Source organism: Caloenas nicobarica, chromosome 14 (assembly GCF_036013445.1).
Source record: "Caloenas nicobarica isolate bCalNic1 chromosome 14, bCalNic1.hap1, whole genome shotgun sequence".
NCBI lineage: Eukaryota > Metazoa > Chordata > Aves > Columbiformes > Columbidae > Caloenas > Caloenas nicobarica.
The window spans coordinates 5,944,469-5,966,817 of record NC_088258.1 but is presented as its reverse complement, the minus strand read 5'-3'; the positions used below and the strand labels follow the sequence as shown (position 1 = coordinate 5,966,817).

Here is a 22,349-nt window from a genome sequence, read left to right as displayed (position 1 = left end):
TCAGCTGGCATCAGAGGTTTTGTTTTGCACCTGAGAAGGGTGAGATTAAACAACACGGACTGAAGATCAGCCCTGCAGAAAGAAATTTGAAGAGATGAGTTGGAAGAGCTGTACATCAATGAAAAAACCTGACAGATTGTGTGCAAGAGTATGTCAGAAGATGCAAGCTGTTTATCCCAATTCCGACAGAATATCATGGTTTCCACTGCGCCATGGATAAGTAGGTTATTTTCTAGCATGGGAATTATGCACAAAGGATACTACTTTATTCACTGCTTCCATATATTTTATATTTGAGGATGAAAGAATAAATATTGTGTTCTTTCTGAGTCCTGAGTTACTGTTAAATGTGCCTAATAGAAAACCTAGTCAGTAAATGTTGACTGTAGTTAACGTTGGCCAGGACCTGGGAACCGGTCTAATGGTGAATGAATCACAATAAGGCACCTGTAAGGAGCCTGAAGGTTCAACATGGGTGGAAAGATGCTTAATGATCCTCTCAGCAAGGTACACAGCTAAAGCAGAACCATAACCACATGTCTCAGAGAAACAGAACCTGTAGGAGCCTTCCAGGATTTGGGAATGAGTAGGTCAGGTCTTGTCAAGAATGAACTACTACATGTAAGTCTGTGAGTACTCCTGGGTGTAGCTTCTGGCTGTCATCTGTGAGATGGGAGTGAATGTACTCCGGTCTCTTCCCCATCCACGGCTACTGTCCTGGAAAAAAGGCCAGCATTTTCTAGATGCCTGGTTGTATTGTCATAAAGAAATCTCTGTGTACAATGAAAAGACTTTCCGACTAAATAGGGGAAAACAAAGGTAAACAGAAGAGGTTGAAAAACGCAGAACAATAATTCAAATAGTTATGAATATAACTTACAGAAGTATTTTGTTAAATCATTCTTTCTAAAGTTACTCAGAGCTTACATTAAAATTTAGGACAATGAATGTGCAGTCCTAGAGAAAAATCTACTTGCATCCAGCTGGAATATGAGAGCAAACAGCCCTGTGGGCAATGGGGGAAGGAACAGAAACAGAGCCCAAAATGTATTCTAAAATAGCCTGATAGGAGGGAGAAGAGACCAGCTTTGGCTAAGATTAAAAGTAATAACTTTTAATTTATTAATAATTGAAGTGTATTTTTAAGAACAAAATAAAATCTCCCTGCTCAGAGAGATTTTTTTTTTCCTCTATACCAGCAACAGCTTTGTTGAACACTCATGTCTTCCAGGCTTCACCTAGTTTTGAACAGTGTGTTCCAGAAGAAATAGAGCACATATTTTTATAGGCATGCTGTCAAAATTAACTAAAGGGATATACTTAAATTCAAAGAAGAATATTTTACTTGTGTACTGGTAATATTCACATCTTTAAGACTGGCCAGCTTTTGGAAAAAAAAACAAAAACGGTTCCGTTCAGTAAAAGAGAGAAACGAGCAGGCTGCTGAAGTTTAAGTATTAATTTCTGAGTTGGTAACATGTTTTGGAAAAGAACAAGCAGAGACCAAGTACTCATCTTTGCTGAACCAGCTGGCTCAAATTTGATCTGATCCCACTGCAAAACAATATCTGAGCTCAAAAGAGACTGGATTTGCACACTTGGATCCTAACTCAAGCTGCTGTACTCCTAAATGTATTACTGAGCCTGGCCTTAGCTACATTCTGATTTCAAACGTCAGACCCTGAAAGGGCTACAGATTTATCTTGATTTTGAGATAGTTGCAGAAGATTTGGTGTAGGATGAAAGCTCAAACAATTCAGCCAAAGTATATAACATTTACACCATATATGTTGCACAACAAACCAATTCACTAATTGGCTAAAATGAATGAATGTGTTTCACTTCCATGGTACAAGAGTCCAGGCAGACTCGAGGACTGCCAAACTCAGCCACTAAGTAAAAATGATTGATGCTTTCCAAATTTTATTTTTAAATCTCATTTGGATAGAGCCTGAAGTCCTATGATCATCTGTGATCATCTATGATCATCTTTGGCTACACAACATTTTGTGGTGCAATTTTGGAAAATTTTCATATTATCCTCCAAGAGTAAATACATACTTTAAGAAAAATAAAAAGGTTTTACCAGGGTAGTTTAAATGGGTACAGGTGTTGTCCCTGCAAAAGGAAAGGCTGAACTTTAAAAAATTATTTTTAGTAAGGAAAATGTGTTCTCAGAATTACTGGCAACTGAAAAGCCTAAAGACACAAAATACACTCTATCCGAGGTTTTCTGCAGCCACAGAACGAATTCCAACTCAAACAAAGTTTGATTATTTGCAAGAAAGGGAAAGTTACTGAGGCTGGAGAGGATAAAGGCTGAGAGTGCTCTAGACCAGGGTAATGGACACAGACAGATGTTATTCAAGGGCTGAAAAAGTCAGTGTCCACACTACCAGAAAGGTGAGAGAGAATTTGGAGATCAATCTACTTGCAAAACTTTGTGAGCATTACAACAACATCTGTAATTCCTCTGGAGATCATTTCAGTAGAGATTCTTACACAATTCTTATTTCTCCTGCAGATGGCTGGACTACAAGCACCCTGACGCGATTTTAATTAATGCCTCCTTCCCCTTCCATGCAATACAGTACCTTACTTTCCTTCAGCTTTGTACAGCCTAGTCCTGATCTAATTTCTCCAAGACTCAACAGCTTCATACCCAAAGCCGTTCCACATGGCCGACAGAACCCAAGAGCTCTTACATCCCACAGGGCTGATCCCGCTTGTCCCGCTGGAGAAGCTGCCGGATTGTGGTGGCTCAGGAGCCGGGATACACCGGAGCTCTTGGGTTGTTCTCTCCTGTCCTCACGCCTCCCACTTCCATCCTCCTCAGCTCTCACTTTTTTTTGCAATGCAACAGCAGGCACACATGTTGAAGTCTGCTAAATTACATAGACTATCTAAATGACATAGTATGTCTTCTGTTATACCCCACTTTAAGCCTCTTGGTGCACCTAAGTACATCACAGACAATTACACTAGTGTTCCTTAAAGACTCCATAGCATTAGACACGTTTATGGAGATACAGACAGTGGTTTAGAAGCTGACTATTCCAGATTTAAAAACAAACTGCTAGATTGAGGTCTGACATTATATGAATGCTATTGCACAAGCTGCTTTCACGCACGTTCTCAGCAACAATCAAGATAAGGTACGACAGGCGGAACCATAATGCTTAATGCCATCACAACCGTCACTACGTATGGATCATTAGGGCACCCCCTTGAAAGTCCCATGGAATATCAGCAACTGACCAGGAAAGAGAAAGGGTACAACATCCAGCAGCTGCTAAAATTAGTTTTAAGCATTTTACAGATTATGGAAGTGATGAGCAGTGAGATGAAGACAGATTGATCAGTAACAATAATCTGACTGCATAAGCGAGAGCCTGAAGACGTTGTCATCTGTTTTAGGAAACAGGACTCAGAGAATTCATACGATCATCTTGTAAAATATTTAGTGAAATACAAAACTCACTGATTACGATATAATAATTCAATATAACAATACCAGATTTGGCCTCTTATGCTTCACATTTCTACTAGCAGGGAAAACTGATACTTTATGCATCTTTCAAAAGAGATTTTCCTAACAATTCTGGAAGCATGGCAAAGTGACATTTCTTATCAAAAATTCAAACAAGAAAATTAGCACTCGGAATTATACATTTTAATAAAAAAATCAGTTGATATTCACAGCTAGAAAGACAAGGACAAACAGACCAGCTGATTTTCAAATCCGGGTCCCCATAATTGCAAACAACTAACACCCAGAAGCATAAAGGAAAGTAAAAAACCCTTCTGGCCCTTACAAGATCAGTGAAAGCTCTGAAGGACAGAATGAAGTGCAGCAAAGCCACATGATCCACAAACAACAAAGACTCTTTATAATCCTCTTCTTCAGTACAGCAAAAAATTAAAGACATTCAAAGCTGGTATCACAAGATTTTTCTAACATTACAATTATTCCACTCCTAGAATGTAATCATATTTGTACATTTCTCAAAACTCTTTAGGCTCTCTGTCCTCATAACCCTGGAGAAAGCCACTCCACAAAGCCACTCCACACAGGCTGCAAGTCTTCTGGTCAGAAAATCTTTACCAGCACTCATTTGCACAAACTTTCTTTTAAGGTAAATAATCTATTCCAAAACTATTTATGAAGAGTCATTGTATAAGAACATCTCAAAAAAACTTTAGTAACGCTGCCAAAGTCCTGTGTTCCTATGCACGGCACATTAAAAATCAAATCAAATCAAATAATATATTTGCTTCAAGGGCACTAAAAGGCAAAGTCCCTTCTACTCCCAGAGCCACTTGTGTAAAGAACTTCTGCTTCGCTTTTCTACAGATGAGATCTTTTAATAATCTAAAAATATTTGACCCCTGTAATTGATGTAATTAATCCATCATAATGACATGTTAATAGTTTACTCCACACTTGTGAAACTGTAACATTATCTTCTTGAAATCCAAAATGCCGAGATCCCATTTGTCTCATTCCAGCAGCAGCCGAATGCGGCATCAACATCCAGCAGATCTGTTAATGGCACAACATTCATGTATCCAATCAATATCATCATCAAAAGCAACCTACACAAATGAAGTATTTCTTTTCTGTAAGAAAGGTTTAACTTTCTTTCCGTTCTAACAATTCTGGCCACCAGTAGGTGGTGTTTGTGGAAATGTCAAGTAGGTTTTTTCCCTCCTACAGACGAAATGCAAAACTCCACCTGCAACACTGGTGGTTTTTATGCAAGACTGAGGCTCCACATTCTTTGCAAAATAAGCTTATTTTATCCATGGGGTTTTGAGCTGAGCAACTCCAAGTGCAAGGATGACGATGTATACCTGAAAATTTAAACACAAACAGGCAAAACCGGATCAACTTGAAGGTAGGAAAACTGAAATTTATATTGTCAGTTTGGCAAATGATCCTTCTCGGCTGCTAGATTTCTCTCAATCAAATGCTTGTCTTTAGATTGTCCAAAGGCTTTTAAAAAATACCATATATAGCAGTAATTATTGCTTTATATGTATGTAAAATATGCTTAGTTACAATTTGCAAATAAATGTCATAATTATTGATCAGCTGAGCTGCAAGTCTGACCAGACTATTTAATCTGAAAAAATGCCAGAGGCAGAAAGGACAGCAAAATGAACATTAGGCAAAATAGAACTGACAAATACAAGAGAAAAGATGCTTGACTAGTTCTAATAAAAAAGAAACCAGCAGAAACAGGGTTAATTCCAGCCTTATAAGGCTGTACAGCAGCACTTCAGCTGCACACAAATTAGAACAACCCTGGGAATCTATAAAGCTTGTTTTATTGCCAAGGACACGGAGCAAGGTCTGCATTTTGCTGTTGTAAACTATCCTTTATTCAAGACGTTTTAAAACAGAATAGACTTTTAATGCCATTTTTTTACCACTGAATCGTCAACAGGTGGCATTCACCGCAGCTTTGCGCACCTAAATACAAGTTTTTACGGACGTGACAGTCGATGTCGACATATCTATTAAGCGTGTACCCGAGCAAGAACCGGTCTCTGTTGTCTGGAGGAAAATCAGCTCTGGAGAAATGGAAGGTAAAATAAGGTAAAATAAAAGTGTTTTACAGTACTTGGTTAGCTGCAACGCTTGTAATTGCTTGGCTTTTGGTGGCCTTTCAGATGTAATTAAAATCTGACCACAGATCAACCTATTTAAGTCAATTGCTTAGACTGTTAATTTACCTTTCATTGTATTTAAGGCAGTTTTACTGCCTTATGCTAAAATAAGATGATGTTACATAAAAGACAACAGTTCATCTAGGACTTCCATAACTGCTTGAAAAAAATATTGAACTTTCTTCAAATAAGTGTAATTTCATATGGTTATTTTTGCATAAGGATTTACATCATGAAAGTGATTCAAAACACAGCAACGGCTACTGTGTATTTATGCCTATTTCATTAAGAAGTAAAAACTCTGGAACAGATCTCTTTATTTATCTGCCAGCTACTTCTGATAACTTGAATACATTTAAGCAAACTTAGAGCTAAATTTCTGACCTAAAATATTCTAACACTCCTACTCCATTAGTGGTCTGCTGCTTTTTCTCTCCCAGACTGTACATCAACAGGATTTAAGTCATTAAAATGTGTAAATATGCATGAATTTCACTAGTAAACAATTTCTTTGTTTTTAATATGTTTTAGTGTAATTAAAATCAAGATATTTGTAGTAAGGTGAAGATTAAAGCAACTAAAAATATTTAAAGTTTAACACAAAATACCCTGGGTTATAATTTTCTTGCTGTCTTATTTGCTTGGAGTGTCTTTTGTTTGTTTCTTTCTCTTCTTTTAAATACAATTCTAGCAATGCTTCAAATTCATAGCATTCAACATTTATAAGTAAATAAATCAGATAACTGATATTTTCCATTCCTATCCGGAAGTCAGTGCAACATAGTTAATCACAAAGAAAAGCAGATTGCGTCTAATAATGCTGGTGTAAATCAATATGCTGCTTGTATTACCCTCATTTCTAAAATTTGCCTTTTCCTTCCCACTGAAAGCAGAAGGAACCAATTGCTTTTCAACCCTGTTGCCTTCTCAGCCACAGACTCTGCTACTTAATAGCGCAAGCTGATGATGAAATATATTTTTTAATATATAAAGCAGTTTTTCTTCAAGAGGCTAAACTCTTATGATTTTCTATATTTCTACATTTTCCAACCCTGAATCCCTGAATAGTACACAACATTTTTAACAGATCTACTCTCACAATATATTATTATCTAGAACAAATTTCTTTTAATTGAACCTTTGTGTGTGTGTGTATATATATATATTCAAACGTGATGTTTCCCACAACCTCAGCTGTGTCTGTTAAGTTCACAAAAGCACATGGTACAATGCTGGCGCGTGAGATTAATCATTTTCCATTTGCAAATTGCAGGTCCAAGGATGTTCATTGATTATTAAAAGAAAACAAATGGAGCTAAAATTCCACTACCTTCCAACCCGCATGAAGAAACACTGTTGATGAAAAGCTTTTAATAAAGAGATCCAAGTACCATAATGGTAAAAAGATTCCTACATAATCTTACGGCATACAGGAACTGCAAATTCACTCATTCACAATATATAGTGTCCTGTAAAGAAATTTAAGAAATTTAACTATTCCTTACTGTTATATTTCAGTCAATTTTCAGTCTAATTAATATGACTTCTAACAAATCTTAATTTCCTATACGAAAGTGTACATCATCTTCCATTCCAGTCAAAATGCTTGCTATGAACTTAATTGAAAACAACCAAAAATCTGATTTTTTTGGCATTACCAAACTGTGAGTACTAATACCTTTTCTGAAGATATTTTAACCATGGAAACTTATTCTGCCTCTATATCACCTGTTATATGTAACAGCACAACTTTTAACCTAAATGCATCCCATTTGTGTAATGAAAGCATATCTTCTAGATTAGCTGATAAATCAGAACACCAACAATATGTTATTGGTCTTTTCTTATCATGTCTTTACACAATATTTCTTTTTCCTATTGGTTTTGTAGGAAACATTCTGATACTGGTTGTCAACATAAGCTTTCGTGAAAAAATGACTATTCCAGACCTTTACTTCATAAACCTCGCAGTAGCTGATCTCATTTTGGTCGCTGATTCTCTCATTGAGGTTTTTAATCTTGATGAAAAGTATTACGATATCACTATTATTTGTACCTTTATGTCTTTGTTCCTTCAGATCAACATGTATAGCAGCATTTTCTTTCTGACATGGATGAGTTTTGACAGATACATAGCCCTGGCAAAAGTAATGAGGTCCAACATATTTCGCACTATGCAGCACGCTCGGTTGAGCTGCGGGCTCATATGGATGGCATCTATTTCTGCAGCACTAGTTCCATTCACAGCTGTGCATTTACAGCACACCGGAGAGGTCTATTTTTGTTTTGCAGATGTAAAAGAAATCCAGTGGCTAGAAATAACCTTGGGCTTTATTATCCCCTTTGTGATCATCGGGCTTTGTTACTCATTAATTGTGCGGGTTCTGATCAAAGCCCACAAGCACAGGAGTCTCCGGCTGCGGCGACAAAAGGCTCTTCGAATGATTTTTGTCGTCGTCTTGGTTTTCTTTATCTGCTGGCTACCTGAAAATGTCTTCATTAGTGTTCAACTTCTCCAGAAGAAAAGCGAGCCTGTGTCTTCAAGCAGCCCATCCTTCAGGCATGATTATCCTTTAACAGGACATATTGTGAACCTGGCAGCTTTTTCTAATAGCTGTTTGAACCCCTTAATTTACAGTTTTCTAGGAGAAACCTTCAGAGACAAACTGCGACTGTATATTGAGCAGAAGACAAAAATGTCAACGTTACATCGCTTTTGTCAGGCTGCCTTAACGTCTGTCATTCCTGACAGTAATGAGCAATCAGAAGTCTGATTTAGTAGTGGTTGTATAAAACACATGACTGTGAAGTTGTGCAAATAGTGAACAAAATGCTTGCTACTAACAGAAAAAAGTGCATTTGTGTATATATATATATATATATTATCACTCCGAGTATTGAAGGTTTATATTCAAAATGTTTTTATGACAAGACTTTAATGTAGAATAATACGTTTTAGTCAGATTTATATTTAATTATGAACAGGATTATTAAAAGCTGAGCACTGAAGGAGCTTTATTTTGTATTATACATGTATGAATGACAATATAGAAGAAAATTTTATCAAGTTAGGAAGACTCTAGATGTAACCCGATTATCAGAGATGCTACTTTGCTGGTGTATAAAAGATACTTCCACTGAAATAATGAAGCTGCTGTAACAGTGGGGAAAAATCATTACAACATATTGATGTGGAGATGCAGAAAACATTGGGTTTTTTTCTTCATCCAAATATGTTAAGATAAATGACTTTGCTTAGAAGAACTACATAGTACTATCGTCACTGTATTCTAGCATGTCTTCCACGATTAACTTTTTAAAAAATCTTAATATAATCTAGCACACTGGTGAGTTTTGTCTCATAAATTTAATCTACTGTTTACATCAGTACTTGATCAAAACTGAAGTCATCCGTAACTATATTGCACATCTCAAAGAGGTTCACGGAAGCAAAATGTAATGCTTCATTCTGTCTTAAGTATCGCCCAAGACAATCTTTCTCAGGACAGACATAATTGGGCCTTTTGTCAAAAATGCCAGTACGCATATACAGACATTCATATCTGCCTTCAGATCTAAATGCAGGTCGCATGAGATCTCTTTACACTTAGCAGACCTATTTTGATTGCCAGGACAAAATGCTGTGGCTTTAAAAAAGAAGTCAAGTTCTGCAAAGGAGTATAAAAATTGCTTAGGAAAATGCCACAAGCCTCAGTTTTTAGAAAGGAAGAACTTATGTAATGGGGAGTGTGATAAACTGTGATCAGATTTGCACTTTGTGCACCATCCATCCCACCTCCAGAAACCACTGGCCTTTCAAGAGTTTAAGATGCACATTGGTTGCTTTGTTCATTTGAAGATGAATTACACTAAGAAAACAAATGTTAGCACCACGTACTTGAAAACAATAGTTTTTCTTTTCTGCTAGAAAATAATTGGGGTTTAAATCTGATTGATGTTTAGCAGAGGTTACTGCTGAACTTGTGCAGAGGAAGCTATAGAGTTCCTAGAGATTGGGGTGCAAAATCATTAAAACATCGCTTGCTCCACCTCTGGAGTTAAACTCATTTCACCTCTGGGCTCATTGACTGAAGCACCAGAACTCTGCAGAATAACATGCTCTGTCCTATTTTCAAATGCCATATATGAATTAATTAGCACATGAACAGATTTTAAAGGATTTTAAAGTGCAGACACTTAAAACAATGACTAGAGTTACTAGGCAATAAAGAACACAGTGGAAACAACAATTCCACTCATATTTCTCACGAAGTACTTAAGAGTTTCCTACTGGAAGTTTTGGCCACAAAAGACTTGACCTATAAACAGAAAGGCCACAAGACGATGGCTGAATTTGAAGTAGATAACTCCATATTCCTGCAACTGAAACAGGAACTGCAGGGTGGAGTTTGCAGCAACTGCTGATTACTTGTGACTGCTAATCACAGTCTGAGGAAAAATGTCATTTAGTCACATCTTTCCTGTACAACACCAACTATAACTTATTTCAAGAAAGATGCAAGTATTGCCATGCTTCCTCTGCATCGAACAAGTTTCTAAACCACACTTCACAAGAAATCTCACTCCATTGCGCTACATCGCCCAAAGCCCTTTTTCCTCGTTATTTTCACTTCTGGAATTAGCCACAATACCTCATATCCTATTGACTGCCCACGTACATTAACCATATGTTGAAAGACGGCTATTTCAGACACCACAGAACTGAAGGAATGGATAATTCTCTTGGCAATGCCATTCCATGAAGTTAAGACACATCTGAGCTTACAGATATATTAGGTTGGTGCAATCTTGCCACTTGCCATGAATAAATAAGTTATTTGGGATTACAGAAATACTTTCCCAATTCTGGCTGTTGCTTATTTTGTTTTTATAAGAGTAAACTTTCTCTTCCTCCTCCCTTCCAGTGCAGGAATCTGTGTTTTGATCAAGGCTACGCAGAAGGCCTTTCATCACCCACTGTGGATAACAAATCAAGAAAGTGTCTTTGCTCAGAAGCTTCTAACAATAAACAGACAGTCATAGCAAATGCCTGCTCAGACATGCTATGGAATTGTTTCTACATGATCGTATGCAGGAATAGCCTGATATCACAATGAAATCTAGGAAAGATCAAATTATTATAGGATGAAGAAAACAGTATTTACTCAATCTGAAACAACCTGTTCCACATTTTAAACCAAATATTCTAAACTACCCAGTGAGTTTCCCACTGTTGATATTTCGGTACAGGTTTAGGACCTGTGCCTGAAATTACTGAAGTTAAACATACCAGTCACTTAAATAAAAAGCCCTCTCCCAGGTGAAAAAATGGCACACTCCTTCCCAAAACTTTTGTTTTTTAAACAGTAACATTTACAGAAATACCACACACCTTTCATGTATTTTTATATACAACCTGCTTTCTGCAGCCCAACATCTTGCAGAAACTCGTTACCATGGCTTATGCATGAACCAAAAGAACTGTGCTTTATGTAGTTTTCTTAAAAATTAAAGAGCACAATCATCAGTAAACAAAACCTTTTCTGGACCGTAGACAAAATGAGAATAAGAATTGTGATATAACCACTTAACTTTCTTCTCTGGTCTCTCACAAATTGTTTAATTTAAGGAAGGGATTCCATATGCCTTTCTAAAATGCTGGACTGATGACAACTATGAGATTTAAAAACCTGTTTATCACAGATGCTTACAGTCTTTGCTGTAATAGTCTGTATCAACTCTTCGGACAAGAAGAGTCTAGTGTTAGGAAAAGCACACAGGGAAGGAGGAAAAACAAAAAATTTTAAAAACCATTTCAAGGATTCTTTCATACAGATTAACTGCATTTGAAAACAATACCTTAACACACCAAAAAAAGTCATGAATGCACAGAGTATTATTGAATATCTAGAAACAAAATAAATCCAAACAGCACAAGCTAGCACCAGTCTGAACCTCCATCGACTAAAAGCATCAGTTTTCCCTCAGCTGTGTAAAAAGACATGAAAAAGAGTTATCCGAGACCATTTTAACATGTGAAAGAGATGCTGTAACTTTGCATCCTTTTAACAGTTTTAGGAGACACACTACCAACTGTGCAGGCACAACACATCTACATCCAGAAAAAGCAAAGTCAGTCTAAAGATGAAGTTTGATTAATTTATGAAAAGCATCACACGATGTGAGAGGGCATGTGGCAGGGAATTGGAATCAATAAGTCAGGCAATCCCAGATTCTGTGCAAGACTAACATAATATGGGCAAGATGCAAGAAAAGTCACTCCTCCCTTCCCCTTTCAACCCCCCAGAAGATCAGAAGACCGGCGTTCAGAACAGTCAAGCCACCAATTTCAAAAGACAACATAGACTATAAAATCTTTTTAAAAAGCAAAATTCAGAAGTCTTAAAACATGTTTTTATTATTGTTTCTATCAAATGAAAAAGATACAGGTTCATCTTGTATTTCCCCAATGTAATCTGACATTTATACTATTAACTGAAAACGGCTTATCTGGCATATAAAATCTAATACTAACCTTGCAAATAGGTAGGCTTAAAAAAAGAGCACTAAGCTTTAACAAGAAAATGCTTTTATAATTTCGGACTAAGTATCTGTAGGTTTTTGAACAAAATGCACTGGCTGTACAGTGTGGGCTCAGATCTTTTTCCAGCCATCGGGTTATGTTAGAAACTAACTGAATTTTTTTCCTGTGTAACAATTTTGCTGTTTTCTCTCAGCTGTTTAAGATTGCAAAAGGGAAAAGGTTGTCCAGACAATTTTGAATGGTTAGGAATTACAGATACGAAATGTGTTTAAAAGTGCTTTACAGTAAGTAAAAGCGGTTTACAGTGAGTAAAAGCATGCCAAGTTCAACCCCAATTATAATTTTATTCCATTTGAACTTGTTTCTGCATAAGTAGGAAAAATGAGTATATGAAGAAGGCAGGTTTGAATTTTAATAGCTATTCATGAAAGTGAACCAATGAATTAATCTGATTTTGATTGAAAACAAGAAAGATAAGGGTTTGATTTTAATTTAAGGGACATTATCCCTCCCTTCTGCTCCAAAAGTCGTATCTTATCCATTCAGACCATCAGACAAATATTTAAAACTTTCATCATAAAAGAGCACAGGGCCAAATTCATTGTTTAATTCAATTGACTGTGCCACATCTTTGTAATAGAAGTTCACGCTCACATTACCAGTTACACCTACAGCAGCCCATGAGTACACAGACCGAGCTATTCCTCCTTCAGAGACTGTTTACGTTAAGAAACTATTATTATTTTTACATTCTGTTTAATAAATACGTCACCAATAAACCATTTCCACCTTGGAATTGCACTTCATCTTTTTTATGTTAAATCTGCAACAAGAGCTGATAAGGAACAAGCCATTTTAAAGACATGAGCACAGATCATCCTTCCTGTATCCTCAGGCTCTGCTGCCAGGGAGGTAAATTGTGGTACATGCCCTGTGCTGTGTTTGAAAGAGACACGCTGGATTTGAAAATCTGAACACCCTCCATTCATATTTATAATTTAGGTGGCCTTTCTTCAGCGGTATTGTCCAAACTATTTATTCTACATTGACATATGATACACCAAAATTTTTAGCCCTTGGCTTTTGGCTTCCTTTTAGACTCCCATTCCATCATACGGCAGCAAAACACGGCCAGGAGCTCAGAATAAACAACTGCGGACCGGGGCAGCCACCCAAGATGACAAGGGAAGAGCGGAGCCTTCGAGACTTCACACAGGGCAGGATCAGCTCATTACTTTCAACTTGGCCTCTTAGACGCTACTTTTTACATGTGCTCACTGAATTCCACTATAAAATTTAAAGCTGATTGTCCGAGTTCCACAAAATAAGCTGTTTACAACGGCTCCTGAAGTTGTTCAACCCTGGTGATAAAACCGTGTCCAAGTTGCTAACCTGTTTTCTGAAGTCATTCAAACAGTCTGCTGCAGTTGTATGGAGAAGTCTTCAAGTTCTGAACTAACAAGCTACCGAACTACTCATTGCCAAAAAGTGAAACCTTAACTTTTAAATATACCTACTCTAAATAAATATTTAATGCAACAGAGTAAGCCTTTCCAAAGCAGCAACTTTGCTTACAAGCCCCAACTCACTTGACCTGCACGCAAAAAAAAAAATTTAAAAAAAAGATCACTGAAAAGGCTTAAAACCCTTTCAAATTGCATGGAAAGGGGTTTCTGGATGGACTTCAGAAAAACTGGGGAGAGAAAAAAATAAACATACTAGAGAAATGGAGAAATTATTGGAATATTGTTAAATTATGCTTAGAAATTGCACTTAAGGCTATTTTTTTTTTTTAAACACAGATAGCTCAGTGGTAGAATTGCCTAGTAGAGGTGGAGATAGATTTGTTTTCTGCCTCAGGAGCAGAAACATTTCCTTTCCCAGGCATTCTCTCAACAGAAACAGTAACATAATAGCAAATAATAATTTCTTCCTTTCATTCTCTCTCCCTTCACAACTACAAAAGAGAAACAGCCTTTACCTGACTACAGAAACCTTTTAACTCTTGTGTTCCAGCACTTAGGAGTGAAGTGCACTCAGCAAATTGAGAGAGAAAGCAAGGAAAGAACTCACTTAAATGATGTGATGATATTCCAAACATCCATCTGATCACTGAGTAGCAAGACAAGATACAGATAGTGACGCCTGTGGGAACTTCATTGATAAACTTGCTTGGCTTTCAAATACATAAAGTCAGAAGAATTACTTCTGATATTAAAAGCTTTATACTCTTAGAACAGTGAGAAACGCGACATGGTATTTTCTCATTCTAATGTCAAGCTGCCTGACGGTAAATGTCCCTGTTGAGGCACAAAGTTGCTGGCGGAGCTGCTGCTGAACGGCCACCAGATCCCCCAGAACCCAACCGCACGCTCAGCCCTTCACGAGGGGCCCAGGAGGATCCGTGGAAAACTGTCCCTGTCCCCACGTCCATTTGTGCGGTTCTTGACTCACAGATACTGAGTGAGACCTTTTGGGTCTTGGACAGCAGATTTTGTTACAAGATCTATAGGATCAGGACAGTCAACGACTCCTATTTGAAGCCCAGACTAGACCAGGACTTAATCTAGACAAATCTTTGTAAAGACGACACCATGTTTTAAAGGAAGCACGGTAAACTTACCATAAAAGCAAACAAACAAAACCCCACAAGTTTATTAAAAATTCCTCAAGAAAAAAAAAAGCTACAGGCTCAGGTGTAAGAATAGTCATGAAAGATGGGACTTTCATAATGAAATAGGAAAAACTTGCCTATTCTAAAGGCAGCTAGAATAAAAAGAACCAGCCAATGAGGTACATGAAGGCTCCAAAGTCTACTATGAGTTCCCAAAGGCCATGAACGACTTCAATGAACTTTGCATTATAGTTCAGTATAACAATTCTGTAACCATCTAGTTATTTTACAACTAGGTAAATACAAGTAGTTCCCATTTATGATTCAGTACATAATGCAGAGGTAGGATAGAACCACCGTTTTTAAAAGCATGTATTTTCGCCACATACTTAAGATTTTCTGTTCTCTTTTATATAAGCTCTCTGCTCCTTTTCAAGCGATGCAGCTCAGTACATTCTCCAAACAGTTCTGATCCGTTTCAAACTGTAAGATGGTGGGAGCAGAGCTTTGTCTTCCCTTGTGTACATATTCTGTTTGCAAAAGCCTGGTTTACAGATGCCGATTATTAAGATAATGCTGGGAAATTAAATAAAACATTGGTTGATGATCTGTTTGATGTCCTACAGAACTCTTGGGGGATTCAATCAGAAATAGGCAAATGCATTCAAAGACAGATTCTGGTTCTTTAAGCAAGAGGTTTCCCTGTCAAATACCTTCATGCTTGTACTCTCCTTATTTCAGGCAGCTTCTGAAAGTCAAAAGATTCATTTTCTGTTTTAATCACCTGTTGGATGTAACAGACAAGCACTTTACAGGACTTTATTAAGTTGTGTGGCTTTGATCTAATACTCAAGAGCCATTTTATCTATGCTGTAATTTATTAGTTAACATACATAAATACACCCTAATCGTTCATGTGGTTCACAGTATTAATCTAAACACAAAAGGTATTTTGGAGGAGGAAACTTCTGGTGAAATAATTCTAGTTTCTCATTCATACTGTGGAAGCAGCCATCCTCCCCCTTTTATCCACTCCAGATTGTGGTTTGTTTTTTTTCTTTTTTAAATCTATTCCATCAACACACAATAATGTGTATTTTATAAAAATCCTTATACTAGACTCCCATGTTGTTTAAAAAAGCAGTAGCATTCTGCCAAGGACAGGGAAAACTGCTGCTTTTTAGAATAAACATTTTAAATATCCAAGTCTGGATTTTTTAAAACAAATTAACATTAACAAAACAGTAAAGAGCAATAAAAGGAAGTAACAAATCCACGAGAATCAGGCTTGTATTAATATATTATATTGTACACACTTCCAAGTTACAAGCCCTGTCAAGAACAAATGCCTTCAAATGCCTGTTTCTCTGCTCATTATCCTATATCAGAATGTAGCAAACATTTATCCTTTCAAGCTTGCAACTTCATTTCTTGCCAAGCAGAATGTGGTTTGTGAATTCAAACATGTTATGGGACTTTTTTTTCTTAAACAGAAGCTCTACATCTTTCGAGGTTTTGTGCCAGATTTTCTATATTCAGTAATTTAGGCCTTTTCCAGCAATTTTCATTTACAATGCCTCTCTCTATGATGCATTAGAAGTCATTAACGTAGAACCAGAAAAAAATTCATACTTGAAAGGACAGAAAACAGTGTTCTCAATGGACTGGAGCTGGGTGACACACGGTCAAGCAGACTTGGCCTCTGCTCCTTCCTTCAACAACCACTCGCAGACGGTTGTTACTCAACAAATTCAGCCCACAAGTGGCAATCCTGTGCTGAATTTTAATTCTGTGGAGATATTTGCAGCTTAGTCATGAAAGCAAGGATTTCTACTGGAAACCTAACAAGAACCTTCAAGGAAGGTCTCACCTCTGAGTAAAGAATGGGAGTCGAGAGGAAATATCAGGTACATGCTCCAAGAAGAGAAGGAAGGATTTCCCTTCTTAATAGCAAGGAAGGGACGGTCGTGTTTCACCACCAAATTCACCATCAATTTAATAGCCTGGTTATATCAATGAAAGTGAGGAATTAACTCTGAATGTACACAGATTAAGGCAAATACCCGCAATTAGCATGAAATTTGCTGGTTAGTAAGTAATGAAGAATGCACAATTCCTCTAAATAAAAGTAAGAAATACACCACATCTTGTTTATACCAAACACAGTTGGGGATGTGAGCCTTTCGCCTGGGAAAACCATCTTCAAAGTAGCAACTGTTTTCCCAGCTGTGAATACTCTTTCCTGGGAAATCTATTCCTACCATTACAAAAATAATTTTCAAAGGAATGTAAAATTATTCAGCCTAATCTATGCATATCCGTATTTCAGACACTATTTTGTAGCTTCTTAGACATGTCTGTTGACAAAAGGCCTACTATTCTCTATGAACACTATGTGGTGTCACTATCAAATTTACCTCTTTTTAAAAATACATAAATTTATGGTCAATTTAATAAAATAATTTAAATACTATCGATATTCTAATGAAAAAGTGTTAGCGGGAAATAAACGTTTCAGTTCCATAAGCAGCCGCCCTCAAAGTTTGGGTGTTCTTTTTATTTGCTTCTTCCTAATTTGAAAAATGTTGCATAGATTATAAGAAAGTAGACAGACCAAGTAAGATCTCACACAGTAAGTCAAATGCCAAATGGGTTTATAGCTTCATAATTTCTTTTCAACTATTAGAAGGCCATTCTGCAGTGAGGCAACCAGAAGCCAATGGGCCAGCAAACTTGCCTCTTCATGCAAGTAAGAAAAAATACAAATAAAACAAGAATAAACATTCAACTGAAAGGTGGCCCAAAGAGAAACAGCCCCGATATTTCAATTACAGACTGACCAAAACCAGCAGACTAAAAAGACTGCACTAATATCCATACTGTCATTTAACTACCATTCTAAGAAACAGCAATCGCCCTCCTTTTGTCACCAGAAAGCCACAAACTGCTGAGGTATCTTTACATCAAGGTGTTGGAGGAGATGGAGGGATGGAAGGAAGATGAAGGATTGTGTCATCTTCTCTTCATAACATGGACAAAACTCTATTTGCATGCTAGAGATATTTTAGAAATTGTCAAAACCACCAGAACAAGATTCAAATTTTCAGAGGTTACACTTTAAAAAAAAAATTTTCCTTTTTTTCAATATTTAAGATTGTTTAAGAAATATGTAGAAAACCAAACAAAAATTAATAACCACAGACATCACTAATGCCTACCACAGAGGATTAAGCTAGTAAAGCAAAGCTAAACAAATGCAGGAAGAGTTGATAGTGAAATTGTAACACGAGCAGTTTCCAAAATACTTTTTTAATGTATGTAAGATACCATTAAAATTGGTAGCCTGGTAATTGGAAGAAAACCCAGCAACACCACATTAAGTTGTAACTTCACAGCATTTTTTTTTTAGGATGGGAAAACACAAAACAAGTTATTTTGATGGTTACAAGAGAAGCTTCCCATTTATTTAAAAAAAAAATACGGAACAATAAAGGATTACTGAGTTTGTTTGCAAATCATCCACAACTCATTATTTCAACAAAAGGCTTCGGTATGAATGAGTGGGTTGTCAAATAATAAATACACTTTCTGATGATAGCTTTACAGTATCTGCTTGGTAGGTTTTGTAGCATGAGTGTCTGGTTTGCGTTGATTAAACGTTCAAATTACTGCCCCAGTTACCTGGTTAGAGGCACCATTAGAGACCCTATCAAAGTAGCTTTCCCAGCCATTGCACCAAGCTCATGCCAAAACGTTTATCTCCACAGCTTAAAGATAATTTTATGGAGTTTTCTACCTCTACAAGCAAACAACAATTTTAAAGAATCATTCTTTATGGTTTGTTTGCTGTAGTACTAGCTTAACTCCTTATTGGTCTTCATAACCTCCAAAAAGCTGAACGGAAAAACCCTTTCCCTACTAATTTTGCCATTTTCCATTTACATCTTACTGTTTGGGCACCTGCACACTAGCTCTCCGATTAAAGAAACACCATGAGCCACTTGTTTATTTGCCATTGTTTGTACTATCTGTATGGAATCTCAAAAATTAAATTCCTTTCCCACTGATTTTGCCTTTATTTGGGGAAAATATTGATTCCTCCTCCTCCAACCATGTGCAATGCTGAAGATCACCAGGAATACACAAGGAAACACCCACTGACCATATGAGCTTTACCTAAAGTATCCTTTAACCACGAACGATGGAATTTGGTTTATAAAGATTGACCGCCTCTTAGTCATTGTAATTTTCCTTAAAGTTACAATATTTACTAGATTAAACTGGGAAGGAACAGGAAATTAATATTGTTTTATATGGATTATGACTTTTGAGTTTTGCCTAAAAGATGTGCAACTCTAGAAGAGTTTCTTACTGTTCTGTAGAAAGCTTGCAGCTCTGAAAACCGCACTGGAGGAACAACATCCATGCTTAAATTACAAGGTTAAATGATCCTTTCATACAGTAAGGTCATTCTGGGTAGCACTCAAATAACCTTCCTAAACAAAGCAACAACATGTTGTTCCCTCCCTGCAGGGCTGTGTCTGTGCTGCTCTGTTGATCAGCTTCGTGGCACTAAAGCAGCTGAAATCCTGAAGGGTGAAGAAATCCATAAACAGAAACAAGACACAGGTAATTGCAAACAAGCACTTCGAACATTTCTGTTATTTCAAGATGACGGGTTAACAATATTGTAAATATTTTTTTCAGGGATCCGAAACAAAATTAATTTGTCTCAGACAATGTCCATCGGAAAGTTTTTATTTAAGAAGCCAGGATTTCACTTCAGACCACATTTTAAATCTCTCTTCTTTATACCCATGTTATGCGACAATTCAAAAGAATAAACTTGAACTATCAGAAGGTTTAGCATACAACTATGTTAGCAAACTACAAAATCATTAAAAAACAAGTAAATCTAATGTCCAAGCATTAAAACAAACAAACAAAAAAATCAATGTTTAAAGTATGGAGTTTATTGCCAAGTAGCTAAATAAAACAGTAATATTATGAAAATCTGTCAGAAAAAAACCCACAAGGCTGCATTAAGTTTAAAAACTTGCATTGCTCAGCTCCACTAGAGATGTGTCGTTTAGAACCACGTGGATATAAGACCATTCATGAAAACATTTATATTGGTCTTGAATTGCTCATTGCTATTTAAGGTAAACAGAAGAAATTGAGTAGATGAAAAATCAATAAAACATCAAGATTACTCTGAAAGGTCAAGTTGTTCCAAGGAAAAATGCTTTAGTCTTAGGCTGGTAAGAATTTTTGTAACAAATTTCAAGAAGGAATGATCAATGTACATGAAATCCACTTACTTAAGACCCATTCCAACTTGCCTGCCTGCAGCTCTATAACAAAATCAATTAGAGATTTACATTTTCCACTTTGGAGACTAAAATTGCTGCACTAGAATCGGAAAAAAAGCAAATCACAGGAAAGTAAAGTGACTTAATGAACCAGCGAAACCTCTCTCCCACCAAAAGCAACATGTTATACAGCTATCATTTGATTCTTTCCATCACGTATGAGAATCCTGAAAAGAAACTGCAGTCTACTCATCCTTACTTTAAGAATGCAAAAAAACCTCTTTTCTTTAGTTCAGTCACTGTATTAAAAGCCAATCGCAGCTCATCAGAATCCAGTTGTCGTGATTCAGGAATTTCTGTAGATCTATCGAGGTTCCAGTTTATTTTAAATAACTGAAATAAAATTAAAGTAAGGCTGCAGAATAAACACATTCAGCAGCTGCCTTGATTTTTGTTCCAAATTTTGGTTTTGGAACCATTCAGACTAACTGAGCACATCACTACAGCGTCAGAGTTCCTCCTGATCTTCCCGTACACACAAAACAATTTTACCTTGTTTTCTACTACATTTTCCATGCTGACAGGGGGCTGATGACCAAAAGCATTTTAAAGCAGAACTGCCACTGTGACTTGACTATTTCACACAAGGCTGGGAGGATGCATGCAGAGTAATAACCAGAAACTGCTAAACAGCTAACTTTCATTAACCATTTCTGAAGCAAAATTGTTTAAGGCCTACCTAACATTTTTCATGCTCGACAACCTGTTCCAAACAAAAAAATGTGGTCTACTAACTTACACTTTCCTACTATCAACAGTTATAGTTTATAAAGCTGATGCCAAAAAATGCCTTGTCATAGACCTTACATGGTATTCCCTTAAACTAACACTATATACATGTTTAAGCCATCTACTGACACCAATTTTTATAACTCTAAGAACTGCTGTGCCTAGTGGTATTCCCTTATAGTATTAAGGATTCTTCTTTCCATTTAATAATTGCTCTTTCTTTCACAGTCCTGCAGTCTGCATGGCCAACAAAAACTCATTTGGGGGTTCTAACAACTTATCCCTTGACCCAAAAAGGCCCTGCTTGCCAGGGGTTTGAAGTCCACTTGGGATTTTTTTCCACTTTTACATGAAATTATACACATTGTCATAGGCAAAAAATTAATTTTGACATTTCAATTTCACACTGTTCTATCCTGGAAAAATTATTTTCACTCAAATTGGATTATAGCACTGTGAATCTGAAGTCTATAGCTTAAGAAGGAATGTTTCTCCTTCCCTGTGTAGGGTGTGTATTATAAATACCAGATTTTCTATTTTTGCTTTGATATAGACAAGGACGCAATCTTTCCCTGATTTACTTAGGAACACATCTGCTGAGTTCAAAACAGCAAGAATTTACAGACCTCTGAACAGCTTCTGTCAATAGTTTGGTTTTTCTTACACTATGCTTCAAAAACGCTAAGTGTAATAGCTAGAGACACTTACGCATGCAAAAGTTCTCAAAAAATATTCTTGCCAAGGAGCTTAAATAAAGTTTAATAACATAACTAAAAAGTAGTACTTCTTATTTTAAGACCTCCATTGAGCTCTATTTCTCATGATAAATGGAGTAACAAGCAGCTTTCACATCTATTTCATGTTAGACCAGGAAACATAAGAAAGTTTTTAAGAATTCCTGAGGAAAAAACCTTTGCCCTTCCTTCTCCACTTTGACAGCATCAAACCGCTTCATATTTCTTTGATCCACATTCCACAGTAACCACTCAACAGCCGACCTGAATCAGTCCGTTTATGTATCATTTCCATCACAAAAAACTTACAGCTCCAAGTTTCCACTTAGATAACATCTCAATATTACTGATTTCATTCTCATAAAATCAATTCATAAAATGGTCAGTAACACAAAGAGACTGCTGACACCTTCTGGCCATTTGACATTCCATCCAAAAATCAAGAGGATCTCCAAGAAAAGTCTTTCATGTTTTTCCAACCACTCCGGATCACATGAAGGCTTAAGCTACGCTGATGTTGCCATATGACAGTTGCTTAAAGCCATTTGGTTCGCCTTTCACCCACATTATCTCACTCATTCTCTGTCTTCCACAGAAACATCCAAAACACACATCGTGTACTTTGACTGCTGCAATTTTACCCACATTTGGCTTAATTTATCTTCTCCTTTCAACTTTCACTC

At 36.7% G+C, this 22,349-nt stretch overlaps 2 protein-coding genes across 4 annotated transcripts in view; one reads left to right on the top strand and one right to left on the bottom strand.

Annotated features, from left to right (window-relative positions):
• Positions 1-22,349, bottom strand: part of C14H7orf50 (chromosome 14 C7orf50 homolog) — a 126,713-nt gene that overhangs the window by 101,753 nt on the left and 2,611 nt on the right. The gene's annotated exons all lie outside the window — the stretch shown is intronic.
• GPER1 (G protein-coupled estrogen receptor 1) lies at positions 7,374-8,447 on the top strand. Its single transcript, XM_065645179.1, has one exon. The coding sequence runs from the start codon at positions 7,374-7,376 to the stop codon at positions 8,445-8,447; it is 1,074 nt and encodes a 357-aa protein (XP_065501251.1).

Coding starts and splice junctions, on each gene's coding strand:
- GPER1 (XM_065645179.1), top strand. CDS start 7,374: ATGGAAACTTATTCTGCCTCTATATCACCTGTTATATGTAACAGCACA.